The sequence below is a fragment of the Zea mays genome, chromosome 3, assembly GCF_902167145.1.
Source record: "Zea mays cultivar B73 chromosome 3, Zm-B73-REFERENCE-NAM-5.0, whole genome shotgun sequence".
NCBI classification, from domain to species: domain Eukaryota; kingdom Viridiplantae; phylum Streptophyta; class Magnoliopsida; order Poales; family Poaceae; genus Zea; species Zea mays.
The window spans coordinates 159,446,070-159,466,271 of NC_050098.1; the positions used below are offsets into that span (position 1 = coordinate 159,446,070).

At 41.3% G+C, this 20,202-nt stretch overlaps 1 protein-coding gene across 4 annotated transcripts; it reads right to left on the reverse strand.

Annotated features, from left to right (window-relative positions):
* Window positions 1-12,280: 12,280 nt before the first annotated feature.
* Window positions 12,281-15,798, reverse strand: LOC100282797 (uncharacterized). Of its 4 annotated transcripts, none has more exons than XM_008674659.3 (6): window positions 15,530-15,791; window positions 14,412-14,549; window positions 14,150-14,275; window positions 12,994-13,414; window positions 12,793-12,897; window positions 12,281-12,656 (listed from the first exon to the last, which is right to left on the reverse strand). In XM_008674659.3, the coding sequence occupies exons 3-6, from the start codon at window positions 14,267-14,269 to the stop codon at window positions 12,610-12,612; spliced, it is 693 nt and encodes a 230-aa protein (XP_008672881.1). In that variant the 5' UTR covers window positions 14,270-14,275; window positions 14,412-14,549; window positions 15,530-15,791; the 3' UTR covers window positions 12,281-12,609.
* Window positions 15,799-20,202: the final 4,404 nt, after the last annotated feature.

Here is a 20,202-nt window from a genome sequence, read left to right on the forward strand (position 1 = left end):
ACTTGTTTTACCGAGGTTCGGTTCCAAAGAACCTAGTCCCCGTTGAGGTGGTCACAAAGATTGGGTCTCTTTCAACCCTTTCCTTCTCTCAAACGGTCACCTAGATCGAGTGAGCTTTCTCCTTAATCAAATGGGTCACTTAGACCCCACAAGGACCACCACACACTTGGTGTCTCTTGCTTTGATTACAAGTCACTTGAGAATAAGAATGGGAAGAAGAAAGCACGATTGCAAAAGCCAAGCGACAAGAGCGACAAATAACACACATATCACTCTATCTCTCAAGTCACTAATCACTAATGATCACTTGTCTCAATTGTGGAACTTGGAGAGATTGGAGGCTTTGATTGTGTCTTGGAATGAATTGCTAGCTCTTGTAATGAATGTGAAGGATTGGAATGCTTGGGTGAAGTGAATGGAGGTGGTTGGGGTTGTATTTATAGCCCCCAACCACTTCCTAGTCGTTGCTTCATTTCTGCCAACCGCGGACGGTCCGCGCTCCTGGTCCGGACGGTCCGCCCCTCTACATCAACGGCTGAAATCCCAACGGTCAGCAGTAACGGCTATATCAACGACTATAACACATTAAATGTGTCGTCAGATGTTAGATAAAGGCAGTCGCGGACGGTCCGGTCGTGCACCCCGGACGGTCCGCGAGGACGCTATAATTCATTTTACCGAACCCGTCACCTTCGGGTTTTTTAGTTCTTCACCGACCGGACGGTCCACGCCTGAGGTCGGACGGTCCGCGCTTGGTCTCGGACGGTGCTTGCTTTTCCATCGGACGGTCCGTAGTGTAGACTTGTGTTTTTGCATTCGTTCTGTTCGAGGCTCACCCTAGTGTCGCGGACGGTCCGCCGTAAGGGCCCGGACGGTCCGTGCTTAGGTGATTTTCCAAAAAAACTTCTCCTGTCTGGAATAATCTACGCTATTCCGGACAGTCGACTTTAGAATAGTTGTAGATGAACTTATGCACCTGTGAAATGATCAACTAGGCAAACTGGTTAGTCCATATTGTTTGTGATGGTTGTCAAACACCAAAATCGATTATAGGAAATATTGAGACTATTTCCCTTTCACTTATAATGATGGATGTTATAATCATGCTGCTTATTGTGATTCACATGTTATGTTTGCATCTAGTTCCACTTTTGTTCATGGTAGAAGTAGGACTAGGAGAAATCATGCTATGCATCATGCGCCTAGAAAATGTGCAATGAACCTTCTACCATTTACCATGCTTGCAATACTTCATTTGTACTTTCACGTAAGAATGCGAAAGTAGTTGCTAGGATGTTGGGATCCAAATGCAAGGGAGACAAGACTTGTATTTGGGTTCCAAAAACTATTGTGACTAACCTTGTAGGACCCAACAAGAGTTGGGTACCTAAAACCCAAGCTTAAATTCCTTGCAGGTTTATGCATCCGGGGGCTCTAGCTAGATAATTGATAGCGGATGCATAAACCACATGACAGGGGAGAAGAAGATGTTCACCTCCTACGTCAAGAACAAGGATTCCTAGGATACGATCATCTTTGGAGATGAGAACCAAGGCAAGGTCAAAGGCTTGGGCAAGATAGCCATCACTAACGAGCACTCAATATCGAATGTATTTCTAGTAGAGTCGCTTGGATACAATCTTTTGTCTATAAGTCAATTATGTCACATGGATTACAATTGCTTGTTTACAAATATTGATGTATCTGTCTTTAGAAGGAGTGATGGTTCATTAGGTTTTAAGGGTGTATTAGACGGCAAACTCTACTTAGTTGATTTTTCGAAAGAGGAGGTCGATCTAGATGCATGCTTAATAGCTAAGACTAATATGGGTTGGCTTTGGCATCGCCGTCCATGTTGGGATGAAGAACCTTCATAAACTTCTAAAGGGAGATCATGTTTTAGGACTAACCGATGTCTGCTTTGAGAAAGACAGACCTTGTGCGGCATGTCAGGCAGGGAAACAGGTGGGAAGCACTCATCATGGCAAGAATGTGATGACAACATTAAGACCACTGGAGCTTCTTCACATGGACCTCTTCGAACCCGTTGCCTACCTCAGCATCGGGGGAAGTAAGTATGGTCTTGTAATTGTTGATGACTTTTTCCGCTTTACTTGGGTATTCTTTTTGCAGGATAAGTCAGAAACCCAAGGGACCCTAAAACGCTTCTTAAGGAGTGATCAAAATGAGTTTGAGCTTAAAGTGAAAAAGATAAGGAGCGACAATGGGTCTGAGTTCAAGAATCTACAAGTTGAAGAGTATCTTGAGGAGGAAGGCATCAAGCACGAGTTCTCCGCTCCCTACACACCACAAAAAAATGGTGTGGTAGAGAGGAAGAACAGGACACTAATCGACATGGCGAGAATGATGCTTGGAGAGTTCAAGACGCCTGAGCGATTTTGGTCGGAAGCTGTGAACACAGCCTGCCACGCCATAAACCGGCTCTATCTGCACCGTATACTCAAGAAGACCTCCTACGAACTTCTTACCAGTAACAAACCAAATGTCTCTTACTTTCGTGTATTTGGGAGCAAATGCTACATTCTGGTGAAGAAAGGTAGACATTCTAAATTTGCTCCCAAGGCAGTAGAGGGGTTTTTACTAGGGTATGACTCAAATACAAAAGCGTATAGGGTCTTCAACAAATCATCAGGATTAGTTGAAGTCTCTAGCGACGTTGTATTTGATGAGACTAATGGCTATCCAAGAGAGCAAGTTGATCTTGATGACATAGATGAAGATGAAATTCCGACGGCCGCAATGCGCATGATGGTGATAGGCGATGTGCGACCACAGGAACCACATGAAGAAGATCAACCATCTTCCTCAACAATGGTGCATCCCCCAACTCAAGATGATGGACAGGTACCTCAAGAAGAAGGGCAGGATCAAGGAGGAGCACAGGAAGATCTAATGATGGAGGAAGAAGCACCACGGGTCCCTCCAACTCAAGTCCGAGCTTCGATCCAAAGACATCACCCCGTCGATCAGATTTTGGGTGACATCGGCAAGGGAGTAACTACTTGCTCACGATTAGCTAATTTTTGTGAGCATTATTCGTTTGTCTCTTCTATTGAGCCTTTCAAGGTAGAAGAGGCCTTGCAGGATCCGGACTGGGTGTTGGCCATGCTGGAAGAGCTCAACAACTTGAAGAGAAATGAAGTTGGAGCTTGGTGCCACGTCCAAAGCAAAATGTTGTGGGAACCAAGTGGGTGTTTCACAACAAGCAAGACGAGCACGAAGTGGTGACAAGAAACAAGGCTCGACTTGTGGCAAAAGGTTATGCCCAAGTCGCAGGTTTGGATTTCGAGGAGACTTTTGCTCCTGTGCCTAGGCTAGAGTCAATTCGAATTTTATTAGCCTATGTCGCTCACCATTCCTTTAGGCTATTCCAAATGGACGTAAAGAGCGCTTTCCTCAACGGGCCAATCAAGGAGGAGGTATATGTGGAACAACCCTCTGGCTTTGAGGATGACAGGTATCCCGACCATGTGTACAAACTCTCTAAGGCGCTCTATGGACTTAAGCAAGCCCTAAGAGCATAGTATAAATGCCTTAGAGACTTTTTAATTGCTAATGCTTTCAAGGTTGGGAAAGCTGATCCTACTCTTTTTACAAAGACTTGCGATGGTGGCCTTTTTGTTTGCCAAATTTATGTTGATGACATAATATTTGGTTCTACTAATCAAAAGTCTTGTGAGGAAACTTAGCAGGGTGATGACACAAAAGTTCGAGATGTCAATGATGGGTGAGTTGACCTACTTCCTTGGGTTCCAAGTGAAGCAACTCAAAGACGGCACCTTCATCTCCCAAACGAAGTACACTCAGGATCTTCTCAAGAGGTTTGGGATGAAGGACACCAAGCCCGTGAAGACACCGATGGGAACTGACAGGCATGTCGACCTCAACAAAGGAGGTAAGTCCGTTGATCAAAAGGCATACTGGTCCATGATAGGTTCATTACTTTATCTTTGTGCTAGTAGATCGGACATTATGCTTAGTGTATGCATGTGTGCTAGATATCAATCCGACCCCAAGGAATGTCACCTTGTGGCAGTTAAGCGAATTCTTCGATATTTAGTTGCTACGTCGTGCTTCAGGATCTGGTATCCAAAGGGGTCTACCTTTGACTTAATTGGATACGCAGACTCCGATTATGCCGGGTGCAAGGTTGATAGGAAGAGTACATCAGGGACGTGCCAATTTCTCGGAAGGTCCCTGGTGTCCTAGAGTTCCAAGAAACAGACATCCGTTGCCCTATCCACCGCTGAGGCTGAGTACGTTGCCACAGGTCAGTGTTGCGCGCAGCTGCTTTGGATGAGGCAAAACCTTCGAGACTTTGGCTACAATCTGAGCAAAGTCCCACTCCTATGTGACAATGAGAGTGCAATCCGCTTGGCGGATAATCCTGTTGAACACAGTCGCACTAAGGACATAGACATCCGGCATCACTTCCTGAGGGACCATCAGCAAAAGGGAGATATCGATATTTATCATATTAGCACCGAGAACCAGCTAGCCAATATCTTCACCAAGTCGTTGGATGAGAAAACTTTTTGCAGGTTGCGTAGTGAGCTAAATGTCTTAGATTCGTGTAACTTGGATTGATCTATAGCATACATGTGTTCTATGCCTTTGATCATGTTACCTTGTGCATTTAAATCAATTATCATTTATTTATGGTGCTCAAGTTGTACAAGTGATCCCCGGACCTCACAAGTCTATATGCAAATGATGCACATATTAAGGGGGAGATGCGCTACAACTTGACCCTTTGAGACTAACCTATTCGTTTGAGTATACTTGATGTAGTCTCAAAGGTGCATTGAAAGGGAAAGGTAAACTTGGACGATGAAAAGACTTCCACTACACTCCGGTATTAGTGTACTTACTTCCAAGTTCATACTTGCAATCTCATTGCATTTTTGCTCTTAATTGACATTTTCGGTGAAGCAATGGGGTTAAAGGGCCAAGAATGATCCCGTTTTGGTGCTTAATGCCAAAGGGGGAGAAATTAAGGCCAAAGCAAATGGATCAGCCAACCACTTGTGACTTTTAAAAATAGAAGAGCTAGAAATTTGTTTTTGTCAAAATACTCTTACTGCAAAATTTGATCTCTTGTGGGGGAGAATTTTGATTATGGAAAAAGGGGGAGTTTTTGGCAAAAGGGGGAGTTTTTGGCACTTGATAAATTTTACTCTTGGAATATCTCTCGATTTGCCCAAATAAGTGTGGTCAACTTAGATAGGAAAAAGAATTTGATTTGCAAAAACAAACCAAGTGGTGGCAAAGAGTGATCCAAATATGCCAAATAATAAGCAAAAACAATTTGGTCTCAAATTGCATTGATGTTGCACTTCTTTTGTTGCTTTTGGATGTGTTGGCATAAATCACCAAAAAGGGAGAGATTGAAAGAGAAATGTGCCTCTGGGCAATTTCTATAAGTATTTTGGTGATTAGATGCCCAACACACTAATTGAGCACTTATGTGCTAAATGGGTGAAAAGTGCAAATCAATGTACAAGGTATGTTTCTAGACTTAGTAAATTAGTTTCTGAATACTAACATGTTTGTATAAGTGCTAGAAACAGTGCCAAGACAAGAAAAGTTGAATTGGAAAAAGGTTGGCTGTGGACAGCCAACAATAGCTCAGGCTTGGCGCACCGGACAGTGTCCGGTGCCCCAGGCTGGCTCGACGTCAACTGGACGCTCTCGGGAATGAAGAAAGGAGACGTTGCTATAATTCACTGGACTGCCCGATGCTGCACCGGACTGTCTGGTGAGCCAACAGTCGCCAGCGCCAACGGTCGGCCGCGTAATCTGGGAGCGACACGTGGACTGCTCCAACGGTCAGCTGGTGCACCGGACTGTCCGGTGTGCACCGGACTGTGTCCAGTGCACCAACGGGCCCAGAGGAGCAACGGTCGGATGCGCTTGATATGGAAGGAGATCGCACATCGGACAGCTACAGGGCATGTCCAGTGGTGCACTGGACTGTCCGGTGCACCACTCGACAGAAGGCAGGAATTGCCTTCCAAGTTGATCTCCAACGGCTCCTAGCTGCCTTGGGACTATACAAGAGACCCCTAGGCGCATGGAGGAGTTAACCAAGCTTTCAAGAAACATTCTAAGACTCCCAGACTCCGACTCCACGCATTTGATTCTCTGTATTAGTGATTTGAGCTCCATTTGAATTGCGAACTCTGTGCGTTGCGTTTCGAGCTCAAGTCGTGACTTATGTGCGTGGTTGTGCTGCAGATTTGAGTCTTGCGTGTGTTGCTCTCCCCAACCTTACTCTGTGTCTTCTTTGTGATCTCTATTGTAAGGGCGAGAGGCTCCAAACTGTGGAGATTCCTCGCACACGGGAAAAGACTCTAAAGGAAAAGACTGTGGTATTCAAGTTGATTATTGGATCACTTGAAATGGGTTGAGTGCAACCCTCGTCTATTGGGACGCCACAACGTGGAAGTAGGCAAGTGTTACTTGACCGAACCACGGGATAAAAATCATGTGTCTCTTGTGTTGCTTTCTCTATGATTGTTTTGTTCGCACGAGCGTGTTCCATAGCCACTTGATTTAACTAACACTTTAATAATCAAGTCTGTGGCTATTTAGTGTTTGATTTTATAGGATCACCTATTCACCCCCTCTAGGTGCTCTCAGGATTACGTGCGGAGGAAGATGAATTGGTCCAAATGGTTCAGGATTTAGAAAACGACATATTCCTACTATCGTGACGACTCGACCGGTTTTCTGTTCATGTTGATTTTGGATGGTTTTTAACAAAGCAATTTTCTTATAGAAGTTGACTGAAAAGCTAAGGTGTTTGACGATCTGCAGCAGATTTTGGTGGCCAAAAGCTAAAAATAACCTAAACAAACAGGGCCATAGTGTACTACATTTAGGGCTCGAGTCGTTTGATGAATTTTTATAAAATAGGATTATTGTTGAAAAGGATGTTTTATAGTTCTGAACCCTATATTTAAAATAACGCATGTCATTAGTAAAGTAAAGCACACACCATCGGCCCAGCCCAACTTTGCATTTGCAGCCTTCCTAATTGCTATTGCTAGCTGCTAGGTTACGAGAAGGCAGTTAGCCAGGAGCCAGGGCCCAGGAGGCCAGAAGCCGCACACGCGGTCACGCGGACCGCGGACGACTGCCGCCGCCGTCGTCGTCGATTGGCTCGTGAGTCCTGCTCGCTGCTCCTTCCTACGCCGTGCCACCGCCTGCTGTTTCGCTCGCTCGTGCTTGGCTGCTCCTGACTGCACCGCGCCGCCGCCGCCGCAGTTCTGCTCTCCATCCCGACACATCGCGCCGCTTCAAGCTAAAGTGCCACTGCGCCACCATCCATCCCGGCATCTCGCGCCGTTTCAGTCTCAAGAGCAGATACGCAGGTATGGAGCCACGCACTGAGGGAGATGCTTCCAGGAACTTGCGCCAAGGTCGATTGCTAGAGCCGCCACCGGTACCTGCTGTGAGGACTTCTCCAGAAGGTAAATTTGTCAATTTGTTACCTGTTAGTACATCTAGTATTTTTATTTTTCCATGTGATCGTGACCAAGAATCCAACATGCAAACTTGCAAACATCCATAAGCCCACAATGAATCTATTGTTTAGTGTTTGATTTACAATATTTTCTTGTCTGTAGAACACTCAATAGTGCAATTGCTCATTTTTTTATGACATTCAATATTAACAATAGAATTGACTTAGCACCTTTTTGTTCACTATGATAGGAGTGCAGAGGCACACAGGTCAGGATGTGATTGCTAGTAGAAGTCAAAGTGCAGCAGCATCTGAGACGGGCTCTTCTTTGCCATGTGAAGATGGAAATGCAACGGCTGAAACTATTGGCAGCAGCACCCATCCTGTGCACATTGGTGTGCAAAACCAAGACATTGAACAAGAGCAAGTTCATGAGACTGGAAAGAGATACAAGAGGTTGACATCTGATGTATGGAATTACTTTACCAAGAAAAAAGAGATAATAGAGGAGAATGGGAAGAAGCGTGAGCAAATTTGGGGTTATTGCAACTTCCCAAATTGTAAGCGGCGATATAGAGCAGAGGGCCGCCAAGGTACAACTGCATTTAAGAATCATTTGAGGTCCGCACACAGCATAGTTCGAGGCCAACAACAACTTAAATTTGAGAAGGACCTTGGTAATAACATTACCCATATCCAGCCTTTCATGTATGATCAAGAAGTTAGCGTGAAGAAACTTATCATGGCAATAATTATGCATGATTATCCTTTCAATATAGTAGAGCATGGATATTTCGTTGATTTCATTAAATCACTTCATCCTAGCTTTCCAATCAAGAGTTGTAATGCTGTTGGTAAAGAAGTAATGGATACATATTTGGAAGAGAAGGAGAAATTATATGCACATTTAAAAACTGTGCATTGTCGCTTTAGTGTAACCATGGATATGTGGACATCATGCTCGAATAAATCATACATGTGTGTTACTGTTCATTGGATAAATGATGATTGGTGTATTCAGAAGAGGATTATTGGTTTCTTCAATGTCAAAGGACGACACACTGGTAAAAAGTTGTCAGAGACCTTTACTGAAGCTATGGTTAGATGGAATCTTGATAAGAAGCTATTTTCCTTGACCTTGGATAATGCTAGTGCGAATGAATTGGCAGTCAAAGATATAATTTCAGATCTAAAAGATGGCCAGGCTTCCTTAGTTTGTGATGGTCTGTTTTTTCATGTAAGATGTGCATGTCATATACTAAATTTAGTTGCTAGAGATGGCCTGAAAGTAATTTCGAAAACAATTGACAAGATCAAAGCTCTTGTACTAGCTGTGAAGGGATCTCCATTGCAGTGGAAGGAACTTATGAAGTGTGCTAGCGAGTCAGAATTAGATACAAAGAGGGGCATCTCACTTGATGTTTCAGCAAGATGGAATTCAACTTATTTAATGCTGCGGGATGCCTTGTACTACAAGGATGCTTTTGCAAGGCTTAAGTCTTCAAATCGTCATATGTATGTAAAAAATTATCCATCTCCGGATGAGTGGGACATGGCACTAAAAATCTTTCAATGCTTGAAAAAAGTTTATAGTCTCGCTGAAATTCTCTCTGGCACTTCATATCCAACAGCAAACTTGTTCTATAGAGGTTTTTGTGACATAAAAGTATTGCTAGATGACTGGTGTTCTAGTGATGATGCCACCATCAGTGAAATGGCAATTGCCATGAGTCAAAAAATTGAGAAATATTGGGAACATTCTAACTTGGCTCTTGCTGTGGCATGCTTTCTTGATCCTCGATACAAGAAAAAAGTTATAGAGTATTACATGAAGAAATTCCACGGTGATGGGTACCATGTGGAACTTGAAAAAATTGTTAATGTGGTAAGAGGGCTCTATTGTTTTTATTCTAGCTCTACACCTGCACCAGCAAAGAGTACATCACCGGAACCAGCTAATAGTGCATCAGATATTTTAATGGCAAGTGTATCTGATGAACTGGACAGTTTTCTGTATGGTACAAATGAACCTACTCTAGTTCGGTCCAATGAGTTGGAAAAGTACATGGCAGATCCACTTTTGCGTCTTGGTGGTCCATTTGATGGCCCATTTGATATTTTAGCGTGGTGGAAGAGCAAGAGGGAAGTGTATCCTATTCTTTCACAAATTGTTCGAGATGTGATGGCCATACAAGTATCAACGGTTGCATCTGAATCTGTTTTTAATGCTGCTGGCCGTTTTGTTGATCCTTATCGTAATCGTCTTGAGCCGGAGATGGTAGAGGCATTGATATGCACCAAAGATTGGATAGCTGCAGAAAGAAAAGGTGATGATTTAAATAGAATTGCATATCTAAAGGTTTATCATGCGATGTTTATTTTTGTCTTTTTTTCAGATTCTAAGATTGTTGGTTCAATTGTGAGTGACCTTGAAATTGAGACTTTATCTACCGTCATGGCTAACAAAATAAGAGCTGTGGTATGCCTCCTTTTGTTGTATTTTCCACGCTTAAGTGCATGTATTAGTCTTTCACTCTTTCTTTTAATGTATTCTTGTATGCAAAATTGTAGGATGACAAGGACATAGAATGGAAGGACCAGGAGCATGATGGTGAGAACGAATATATTGATAGTGATCTTGATGTTATGGATGACCACAATGAACTTTGAGCTATAGCTGTAGGCTTCTAGTTTCAGCTTAATGTCTACTGCCTTTGAGTTACTATGTTATGTGTCTTGGGACTTTTATAAACTATTATCGTGATTGTGCATTTGTGGGTGTCTGCTTAATTAATTAGACATTGATGTTGACTTGTTATATACTCCGTCCGTCCCAAAATATAGCTGTTTCTAGTCTACTTTTTTTGTCCATATTTATTCAAATGATAATAAATATAGACATATATGCAAACTGTATTCATATGTTACTTAATGGATGCATAATTACTCATGAATTATATTTATATTTATGGGACGGGTGGAGTATTTTTTTATAGACCTATTATCAAAAGTACGTGAGTTTATCAGCTCGTTCTTGTTTACCATATAAGTACGTGATAGAATGAAGTTTACAATTACAATTTACAATTGAGCAAGACTTTTAGATTTGCTACACTGTACGTCTCTGTACCAGAGCCTAGGATGCCCACAAAGATAACAGTACAGGTCCATTTTTCTTTGGCCATTTGCGACGTGCATGTGCTTCAGTCACTAATCAGTAGGAACCATTACCTTGCTGTCAGAAGCAACATCTACCACAAGATCGCATTAGGAGGGCCTTTGGGTTGTGGGGATGGTTTATGATTCTAAAGGTCTACTAGAGGTAAGTACCGTCATTCTAGGAGTGATCGACAGTGTTTCTAAGGTGTCGCCTAGACGTCCAAGCGCTAGGCACCTTGCTCTCCTTACCCGCCGATAAGGCGGTGGTCTAGCTCCTCACCTCGCCTTACCGCCTTATTAACACTGGTGGTTGGGGTATTACATTTTTTGTTTGATTGTGAATAAATAGGAGATAGAATGTGATATACAAATTTGTATTCTTGTTTTTAACATTGAACTTGTAAAGATGCATAAACGGTAAACCCAAAATTATTATATATCTTCTAAAACGATAGATATAAAATTTAGATATATATTCGAATATTTTTCACCTCTTTTATGAAGGGAGATAAATAATATATAAAATAATATATGTATAATTTTTATTGTAATTTAGTATAATGTGCTTGATAACATAAAAAATCTACATCAAATTTCATACATATATATTTTAAAATATTAAATGTATCATAACAATTTAAATATCTACTTTCATCCCTAATTAATATATTATAATATAGTGTATGCTATGAATAGCGTTTTTGTTTTAGTTTTTGATTGTTACTGATGTATTTCTGTTCAGATTAGTTTGTTTCCGCCGGGGTGTCCAATCCCATTTTCAATATTTCTGATTCAATTTCATTTTTAAATTTAAAATGAAAACGAGAAAGGTCTATCCAGACCAAGGATAACAAAATCGAGGTTTTCGGTGTTTCCTGAAATCGTTGGGGTCACACAAATAGTTTCGCACCATTTTTAAAATTTTGTTTGCTAAAAAATGAAAATAATTATAAAAACAGATAAAAAAAATCATAAAATAATAAACTTTTTAGGTTAAAAACAATGAGAATTGGTAAAAAACAAAGACCGGCGAAAAAAATCCAATTTGCCGTCGAGAAATCTTTGAAAAACCATTTTATTTGAATTTAAATACAAACCGTTCGAAAAACTGGAAACCCCTAAAAAAACCGGTTTTTCGGTGAAATTTATCAGTATCTCAGGCGATTCCACCGGTTTGGTTTGTGCCGATTTACCTGTTGTTTTAAAAAATTGAATTTGATTTACTAAACCAGCAGTTTTTGCCGTAAACTGACGTAAACCGTTACCGGCTAGGAACAGGTTTTTTTTAGATCTAGTTTGGTAACCCCATTTTTCCATAAGATTTTCAATTTACCATGGAAAAATGAACTAAATTCCCTTAAAAAAAATGAAAAGCCCTTGAGAAATTGGGTTTTCCAAACTAACCCTAAAACCAACCCTAAAACCGTTTGATGATCCTTGATCCAACCCGATTTCGTCTGTTTTACAGTCCTATGATGCGGATACCCGATTAAATTATTTTCATTTTACTCAAAACATAATGTCTGTCCCTGTTCTTGATGGCTTGCAACAGGATGTTCATAGCACCTCTAGGCACGTAGGTCAAAGATTCATCATGAGATACGGTCATAGGGTACATCCACCGCCAGACAGTCACATGATCAGGTTAATATATTCTTTCATCCATGAGTTGTGCTTCCATCTATGAGCTACCATTTGCAAATATAACAAAAACTGGCCAAGCAAATTCTAGCATGAATTTAGTAAGACAGATAACCATCTCAGTACATGTAAGAAACTGATCTCGAGAAAGAGATCTATTTGGACATCGCATGCATAAGGAACTATTATTTACAATTCTCCAGCATTCTGTTGTACTCTGTAGAATGTTTCCCTTGCTCCCATCTGAGATCATGTAAATCGAAAGGCTATCATTGGTTCTCACAGAACCCCATTTCCTGCAGCTCAGACTTCATGTGAGATCATGTAAACCGAAAGGCTATCATGGGCTCTCGCAAAACTCCATTTCCTGCAGTGTAATCAGGTTGGAGTAGAAATTGTCAGCTCAGCAAACAAAATTATGTCTTAGGAACTGATGATAGGGTATTAGTGATTATGAGAAGCAAAAACTGGAAGAGTGCATAACCATCAATATCGTACCTTACCACAAATTGGGCATGTATCACTTCTCTCCATCCATTCATAAATACAACCAAGATGAAAATGGTGACAGCACTTGGTTATTATTTTTGGATTGTCTGGCGTGTATTCTGCATAAGGAATTTATAATAATGAATCAGTGAAGAAATGTTAAGGCACCAAGATAAAACTGTCATGTGTTCATGCAGATCTATACGGACACAAACCTTCCAGGCAAGTAGGGCAGACATCCTCATCTTCTGAAGCGACAACAGCATAGCTGCTACTATAAGCTTTTGCAGACAAACTCTTAGTTGATTCAGAACGATGGACCTTATATTCACCCTCATTTTCAGTGCTGTTGCGTTTCTTCTGAGCAGCTAAATGTTCAATACCAGAGCTGCTGGCATTTCGTCTAAGGGCCAGTGACTCTTCTTGTGCAAGATTTATGGATTTCTCACGCCTGGAGACTAATCCCTCTCTTTGAACACGGGCATATCTAGGATCGGTATCATATGGAGGTGGTCTAGAAACAAGATTGAGTGAATTGTCATTTATGTTGACACTTGGATTAGTGGATCCCAGTGGAGCAACCCCTTGAGCTGGGTTGTTTGGCCTAGACTCAAGCCTCTGGAATGTTGCAGTATACTACATAGAAGGAAATACTATAGTTAGAAGAAACCTTACATATGAAAGTGAACATAGAAAATACTATGGAAGTGCCATTAAGATGCACAACATAATTTATCTACAATAGAACTCGTAGAAGAACGCCAGCAGGTCTACCTAGCAATGTCAAATGTGCCTACCCCTGCTCATTCATGTTTGCATTGTCTCAACAAGCTTTGCTGTTTTGGGTTTCATAGGACTACAAAATGCTCACTATGGATTCTGTTCCTTTTAGCGCTGCATCTAATACTCTAAAAAAGAGGAAAATATTACTCTTCAGTTTGTAACATCATGTGATAAAAAAGGCCAGTGCATCTATAAAAAAGGCAGATCCAGTGCCAAAGGCTTCCACACGAGTGGGATCTGGGGAAGGAAATAACCGAGGCAAGTCTTTCCCCCGTAAATGCAGAGAGGATGCTTCGAACCCTAGACCCAGTGAGACAGCTCTCACCACTGCACTAAGCCTGCCCTTCCCAATGCATCTATCAGCACAGAATATTTTGAAAGAAAAGAGAAAATGTGTCATTTTGGAAAAAAAATGGTAAATATCTAAACCCCGAAAGTTACTTATAACTAAATCATATCAACATGCTACTGACAGCAGTTGCATGGAGTCAGAAGTATCAAAATCCACATATCAATCAATGTGACATTTTGGATCAGTTGGTTAGAGCCTAGAATATACTTGAAAAAATGGATAAAAGTTCATATTACCCCGCCAAAAATGCTGTGGAAAAGATGCCTCAAGGATACGCATTGCCTATAGATAGGGTTGTTTGGATAGACATATTCATCAAATTCTTCAGCACTGAGGCAGCAGCAGAACCCACCCATAATTCACTGGAAAATGTACAAATCCAGAATATCAGAACACAACTAAACAATCACAAAGAACAAGTTCTATAGCTTTCACATATCAGATGAGATCATAATGCTGACTATCTAAATGAAAATGAAATAAGGTTCCAGGAAATACCTTCGAAGTAGTTCCGTTGCCCCTGTAGAAGAAATTGGTTTTGACACTAAAGATGGAGTGGAAACAAGTTCACTTTCCCGGGCAGTTGATAGAAACTCTGAGTTTACCATGAACAATACTGGTAAAACATTCCCTAAGCTGTTCAACGAATAAAAAAGGAATCACCTTTAGATTACTGCATTGAGGGGAAAAACTTACTTTTTTGAAAGATCTAGCATGACTGGTAGCTTATTATGAGAAGAGTCACATACACAGGACGCTCCTACAAGTACCAGAAGTCCAGAACCAGTAGACTGCTGGGTCTGGATGACGAATGGGCGTACCCAGTGCCGTAGGCTTCCCGCACTGTGCGGGGTCTGGGGAAGGATATCTTTAAGCATCAAGTCTTACCCGCATAATATGCAGAGGCTAGGGCTCGAACCCGAGACCTTATGGTTACAGACGGTAGGCTCTACCGCTGCTGGGTCTGGATGACGAATGAGGCAAAATTACCATAAGTCTCCCTCATTCAGCTTCCTAGCTACAGGGACGAACGATACAATGGGTTCGTAAGCTGTAATCCTGCAGATCTCATGACTGCGCTATGCAGCCGAAATTCAACTGCCGCATCGATTCATGAGTGTATTGTACTACCCGTGGCAGGTTGACGCATGAATACTAACTGAAAGAAAGATCGAAGGCTAGGAAGCACAACTGTAACCCAAAATGCCACACTAACAGTTTCAGTAGAGTACACATTCTCTCTTTTGCGCGAGCCTGAGAACTGAGAACGAATACGTGTGCTCAAGATCAGGCCGCTAGATCCTTACCGTCTGTCGAGTGAACTAAAAGTGCTAGGAGTGGCGCGAAGCGCTTGCTCGGAGCAACTGGCATCTGCGAGCATAGCACAGCTGCATCCTCGGCCGATCTGCATCTTGCGCTGACAGGCGTCGAGAGGAGCCCCACTCCCATCGCAAGGCAATCGCGGCAGTACGCAGCCCCCCTATAAAGCGGCGTCGACAGGAGCGAGGGCCAGGGAAGGCGAGCAGCGCCGACAGATCGCGGCTGGTTGGCTGAGGAACTGGGCACCGACTGACAGCGATAGGGAGGTGAGAGAGGGGGCGCGTGGTGGAGCTCACCTCTCGTGCAACACGCCGCCTGCGAGGACGTCCACGGGATCGGGAGGGGCGGGCGGGCGGCGCGCCCAGGCGGAGGAGGGGAAAGCGGCGAGAAGCGGAGACACTGAGCCTGGTGGAGTTGGGGGGAGCGGCGGAGCGGAGGCTAGGGAGGGGATGGGACATCGGAGGGTTGGTGCGCGTGCGGACTCCCAGTGCGTTGCCGTGTCGCTGTGTGTGCGCGCTCACGCCAGATGCTATTTTTTTTTCCTGCACAAAATGTAGACATGTGTGTTAAAAAAAGGTACCACGTTACCAATATGCCTGAATTTACTTTTTATTTTGCCATGCGTATTCCCTCCATTCTAAACTACATGGCACTTTAGCTTTGCAGTAAACAAACTTCTTTAACGTTTATAAAGTTTATAAAATAATCTACAAGCATCTAAAGCATCCAATTAATGTTATGAATTACTCATATTGAAATATATCTTGACATCGTATTAATTTTCTAACATTCGAAGTTTAACTAAACATAGATAAAGTGAGCATAGTATCTATTTCTATATTTTGTTGTGCCAAAAATAAACATACAGACGAAGGTGCCAAACGTCACTACAGTGACGAGCCAGTTACTAATGGTCAGTGGCCTGTCGCTGCTGTCTGTCCTAACCAACGTAATGCTAACCACGGACGGCTGATGCTAAATTGCTAATTGCCAAAACTATTCTTTTCTTTTCACAACATGTGCATCGTCGCACCGGTGCTTTGCTTTTGCGCAATTGTGTTGTTGTGCAAATACATCTTCCTTCACATTCTTTTTTGTCTTCATCTAAGTGCTAACCACTCCATCACGTGTGTTGCATTGAATGCTAAGTAATTAACTAGAGTAGATGTCATGGATTAATGCATGTGTCAAGTTGTTAAGTCGGCTGAAATCTATCAGGTCGGAAACTCAAAAAATTGGGCTTTGCTCAACTAGATAAAACCCTAGTAAAAAAACTTCTAAAATCATGTAAAGTCGAACCATAGTAAGTGATTGAGTGCATAAAGAAAAGTACATATATTTTTATGTCAAATGGATATGCTATGTTATATTACATGATAAAGTGAAATTGTTACTTAGTATCATAATATTGGCATGTTTTTTTTAAAAAAAATATCGTTCAAAGGTACATTAGTTTCACTTTGGCTAAACATATAAGTTTTTTATGAAGTTGTAGGACTTGGCATCAATAAAGGAAATGTGTTCTCTTTTATTTAATCGCTAGCAAAAAATCTCTAGAGTGAGCATAATAGAGAAGATGTTAGAGAATGAAACGATATAGCGATATTCCTTTAATGCCAGTAGCACTTATATAGTACCGCTATGTATTGTTTTGTATACTAGACTAATCCAACAACACTTAATCTATCATATATACATAATTTTAATATGCATAATAAATATAATATCATTACATTTTTAATTTAAATGTACATAATATAATTTAAATATGTACAGTTCTAATTATATATATATATATATATATATATATTGCTACATGTACTTTAAATTTATATATACGGCTAGTTATACTTTAAAGTTATACAATATAATTTAAAATGAAATTGTGTGCATTTGATTAAAAATATTACGCCATCATATTGCTTATGTATTTTTTGGATTATATATAGGTGCTAAATTAAGTGTTGTTTAATTTTTTCAGTGCTTAAAGTAAATGCAGCGGTACTATGTAAGTGTTGTTAGGATGGAAGAAATATCTTTGTATTTTCTAGATCATGCCATGTTTAATTGTTACTTTTTTTCATTCCCCTAACATCCACCTGACTGATTCCATGCGAAAATGGCATATGACACAAAAAAGTACAATTTAATGATAATGAAGTAAAGTTTTAATTTCCAATAACATATAAGAAAAGGTTATAAATTTCGATTGTATTCAACAAATTTTCTCTGAAACAAAACACTGCGCCTAAACAAACTAAGGGAAGGGATTAGGAACTTTCGGCGGCACAACGCAAGCAATCAAAATTCGAAATCCGAAAGATTCTACGCTAACAAATTACTCCCCCCTCCCCCGTTCTTTTTTTATTTCTTGCGTTTTAGTTCAAAAACGAACTAGCCAACGACAAATATTCGAGAATGGAGGTTGTACTAATCTAGACTAGAGGATGATGATTATATTACTAGTACCAAGTATAGTATTACTATTTGTATTAGTTTTAGTTGGTTGTATGCCATTTCCTGATCCCCACACCACACTGCTCACCCTTCCCCTCCCCGCATCCCATCCCATCGTGCCCCTACCGAGGGGAGAGACATGATGTGGTGAACGTGGCGCCGCGAGCAAGGAAGGAGGGGTCGATCGAGGATGGTGGACGTCTCGCACGTGCAGAAGGACCTCATCGAGTGCAATCGCGACCAGGAGGTGTCGAGAATCTCCATCGCGCTCCACGACGGCGCCAACATCTCCCACCTCACCGGCACCATCGCTGCCCCCCAACAACCCCTATGAGGGCGGAATCTTCGTCATTGACATCCGTCTCCCGGTGAGCAACCCGCTGATCCTTCATCCCTAGATTCCCTCGCCCTCGTGCCATTCTCACCTCGGATCCCCCTCAGTCCTTTGTCTGTCCTCCCCATCATCACGTGTAGGGGATCTCATTCCACTCCTTCGGGCGATTCGTGGGCGGGTAGATTTGTCACACCCGGTTTTGGAAGGTAAACCAAATGCAAACCATGTACGTGCTAGGATCAGAACTCACGTACACAACGATTACATAATTGGACATCATCACACAATGCTCGAAATAAATAGTGGAAAGGTACTTTAATTACATCAAGATATCCAAGACATCCATAGAGTCTAACACATAGCCATAGTCTTCAACATTAATATCAAAGTGCGGAAAACGAAAGGTAGAAGATAAGCCTACACAGGCAGTTGACTGAGGGTTTGCCACTAAAATAAACTAGAACTCATCGTAGTCCTGGAACTCCTCAAAGTCCTCCATGTTGCCAGCATCTCCTCCTGAGCACTGAGTACAGTGGGGACAACCTGGGGTGGGGTGGTTTGTAAAGCAAGGGTGAATACACATCAACGTACTCAGCAAATGTCCCATTTGGCTAAAGTGGACTAGCTGTATGTGGAGTTAAGGTTAAGCAATTGCTTTTAGTTAGTCAAGTTTTATTATTATAAGTAGAGCCGAATTTTAGTAATAAACCCAGTTATTACCTAGAGGCACTCCCTCCAAGAGGAAATACAAGAGATCAAAACTATAACCATCAATTGCTAATCATTATCATAAAAGTAACCAAAGTTCTTCTAATCAAAGAGGATCCCAAGGCCGCTCATAATCGTGAGCATGACTGATATACCAGTTTCTAACACTCTGCAGAGGTCGCACACTTTACTCACAAGTCGTGATTCCCTTTCTGCCCGGGGTTCTAGCCTCCCCATTGATCACTACCAAGGTGACCTAGCAGGGTCTCACTACGTAGCCTTTACAAATATTTCCCAGAGGTCATAGTCGCCCGTTAGGTTTCTCCAATTTGATAAACACAGTACATCTCCCCAAAGGAAGGGTGACTAACAAAACCAAATCAAGAACCTCTGCAACTAGCCTCAGCAGAGCAAGTACTATGCCCGGACCCCATTGACGGCCCTACGGCGAAGCCAACTACTCCTCTGGTTCCTCTAATTAATCAGCTAAGGGCGTCCCATTCCACCATCATGGTTGCACTTTTATCCTGGGTTGTCACTCCCCAAACAGGTCCTTATGGAGAGGCACTCAGGAAACAACCTGAGTCCCCTAAAGTAATCACAAGAACCTCATCAGGATAACATCATCGTATCATAAATAATCACATAATGTTCATTGATTAAGTTAAAAGCAATAGCATAAGCTAACCATGATTAACCCAAAAAGGTAAACAAGGGTAAGGTAAATACAGACTAGTCAATCCTTAAGTTTCAATAATGTAATGCGAGACAATGAATTATAAAGTAAAGTAGGACATGATAGGTCTGAGGACACTTGCCTTCACCAGGTTGTTGCTCAGGAAAATCTTCAGCAACACACTCAGGAACCACGGACTGCTCGTTGTCTAAATAAATCGATCATACGTTCAATACATTTGGAAAGTACAAATGAACAACACATCAAACATGTACAAACATTGGATCACATCTCAAATGGTACAGTATTAAATAAAGGAGAATGAGGTCAAATTATAAAATGAACTAATCTTAATTAGGAGTTGATTACCCTCTAAGTGTTTGGAACACATCTCAAAAAGGTAAAGTAGTAATTAAACAAAGAAAGAGATTAAATTATAATATGAACTAATCTCATTTAGGAATTGATTATTCTTTAAGTGTTGTCCATAATTACATAACCTAATTCTATTCATTTTATTGAGACCTAAAAGTTAAACCAGAGATGAATTCATGTAATACATATTATTAATCTCACAAGATTAAATATACTTTAACTTCTAGGGCTTTCCTTTTATCCATTTCATTAAATTAGTAAATCAACATATACATTAATCTTATATTCTAGGTGTAAAATTAAAGTGTACAGACTATAGATGAACATAATTTATTTGGGTAGAGAATAATTTCATGAACATTTTGCAATTTGAACCACTAAATTTGGAGTTCATATGAAAAAGATATGAAATAAACAAG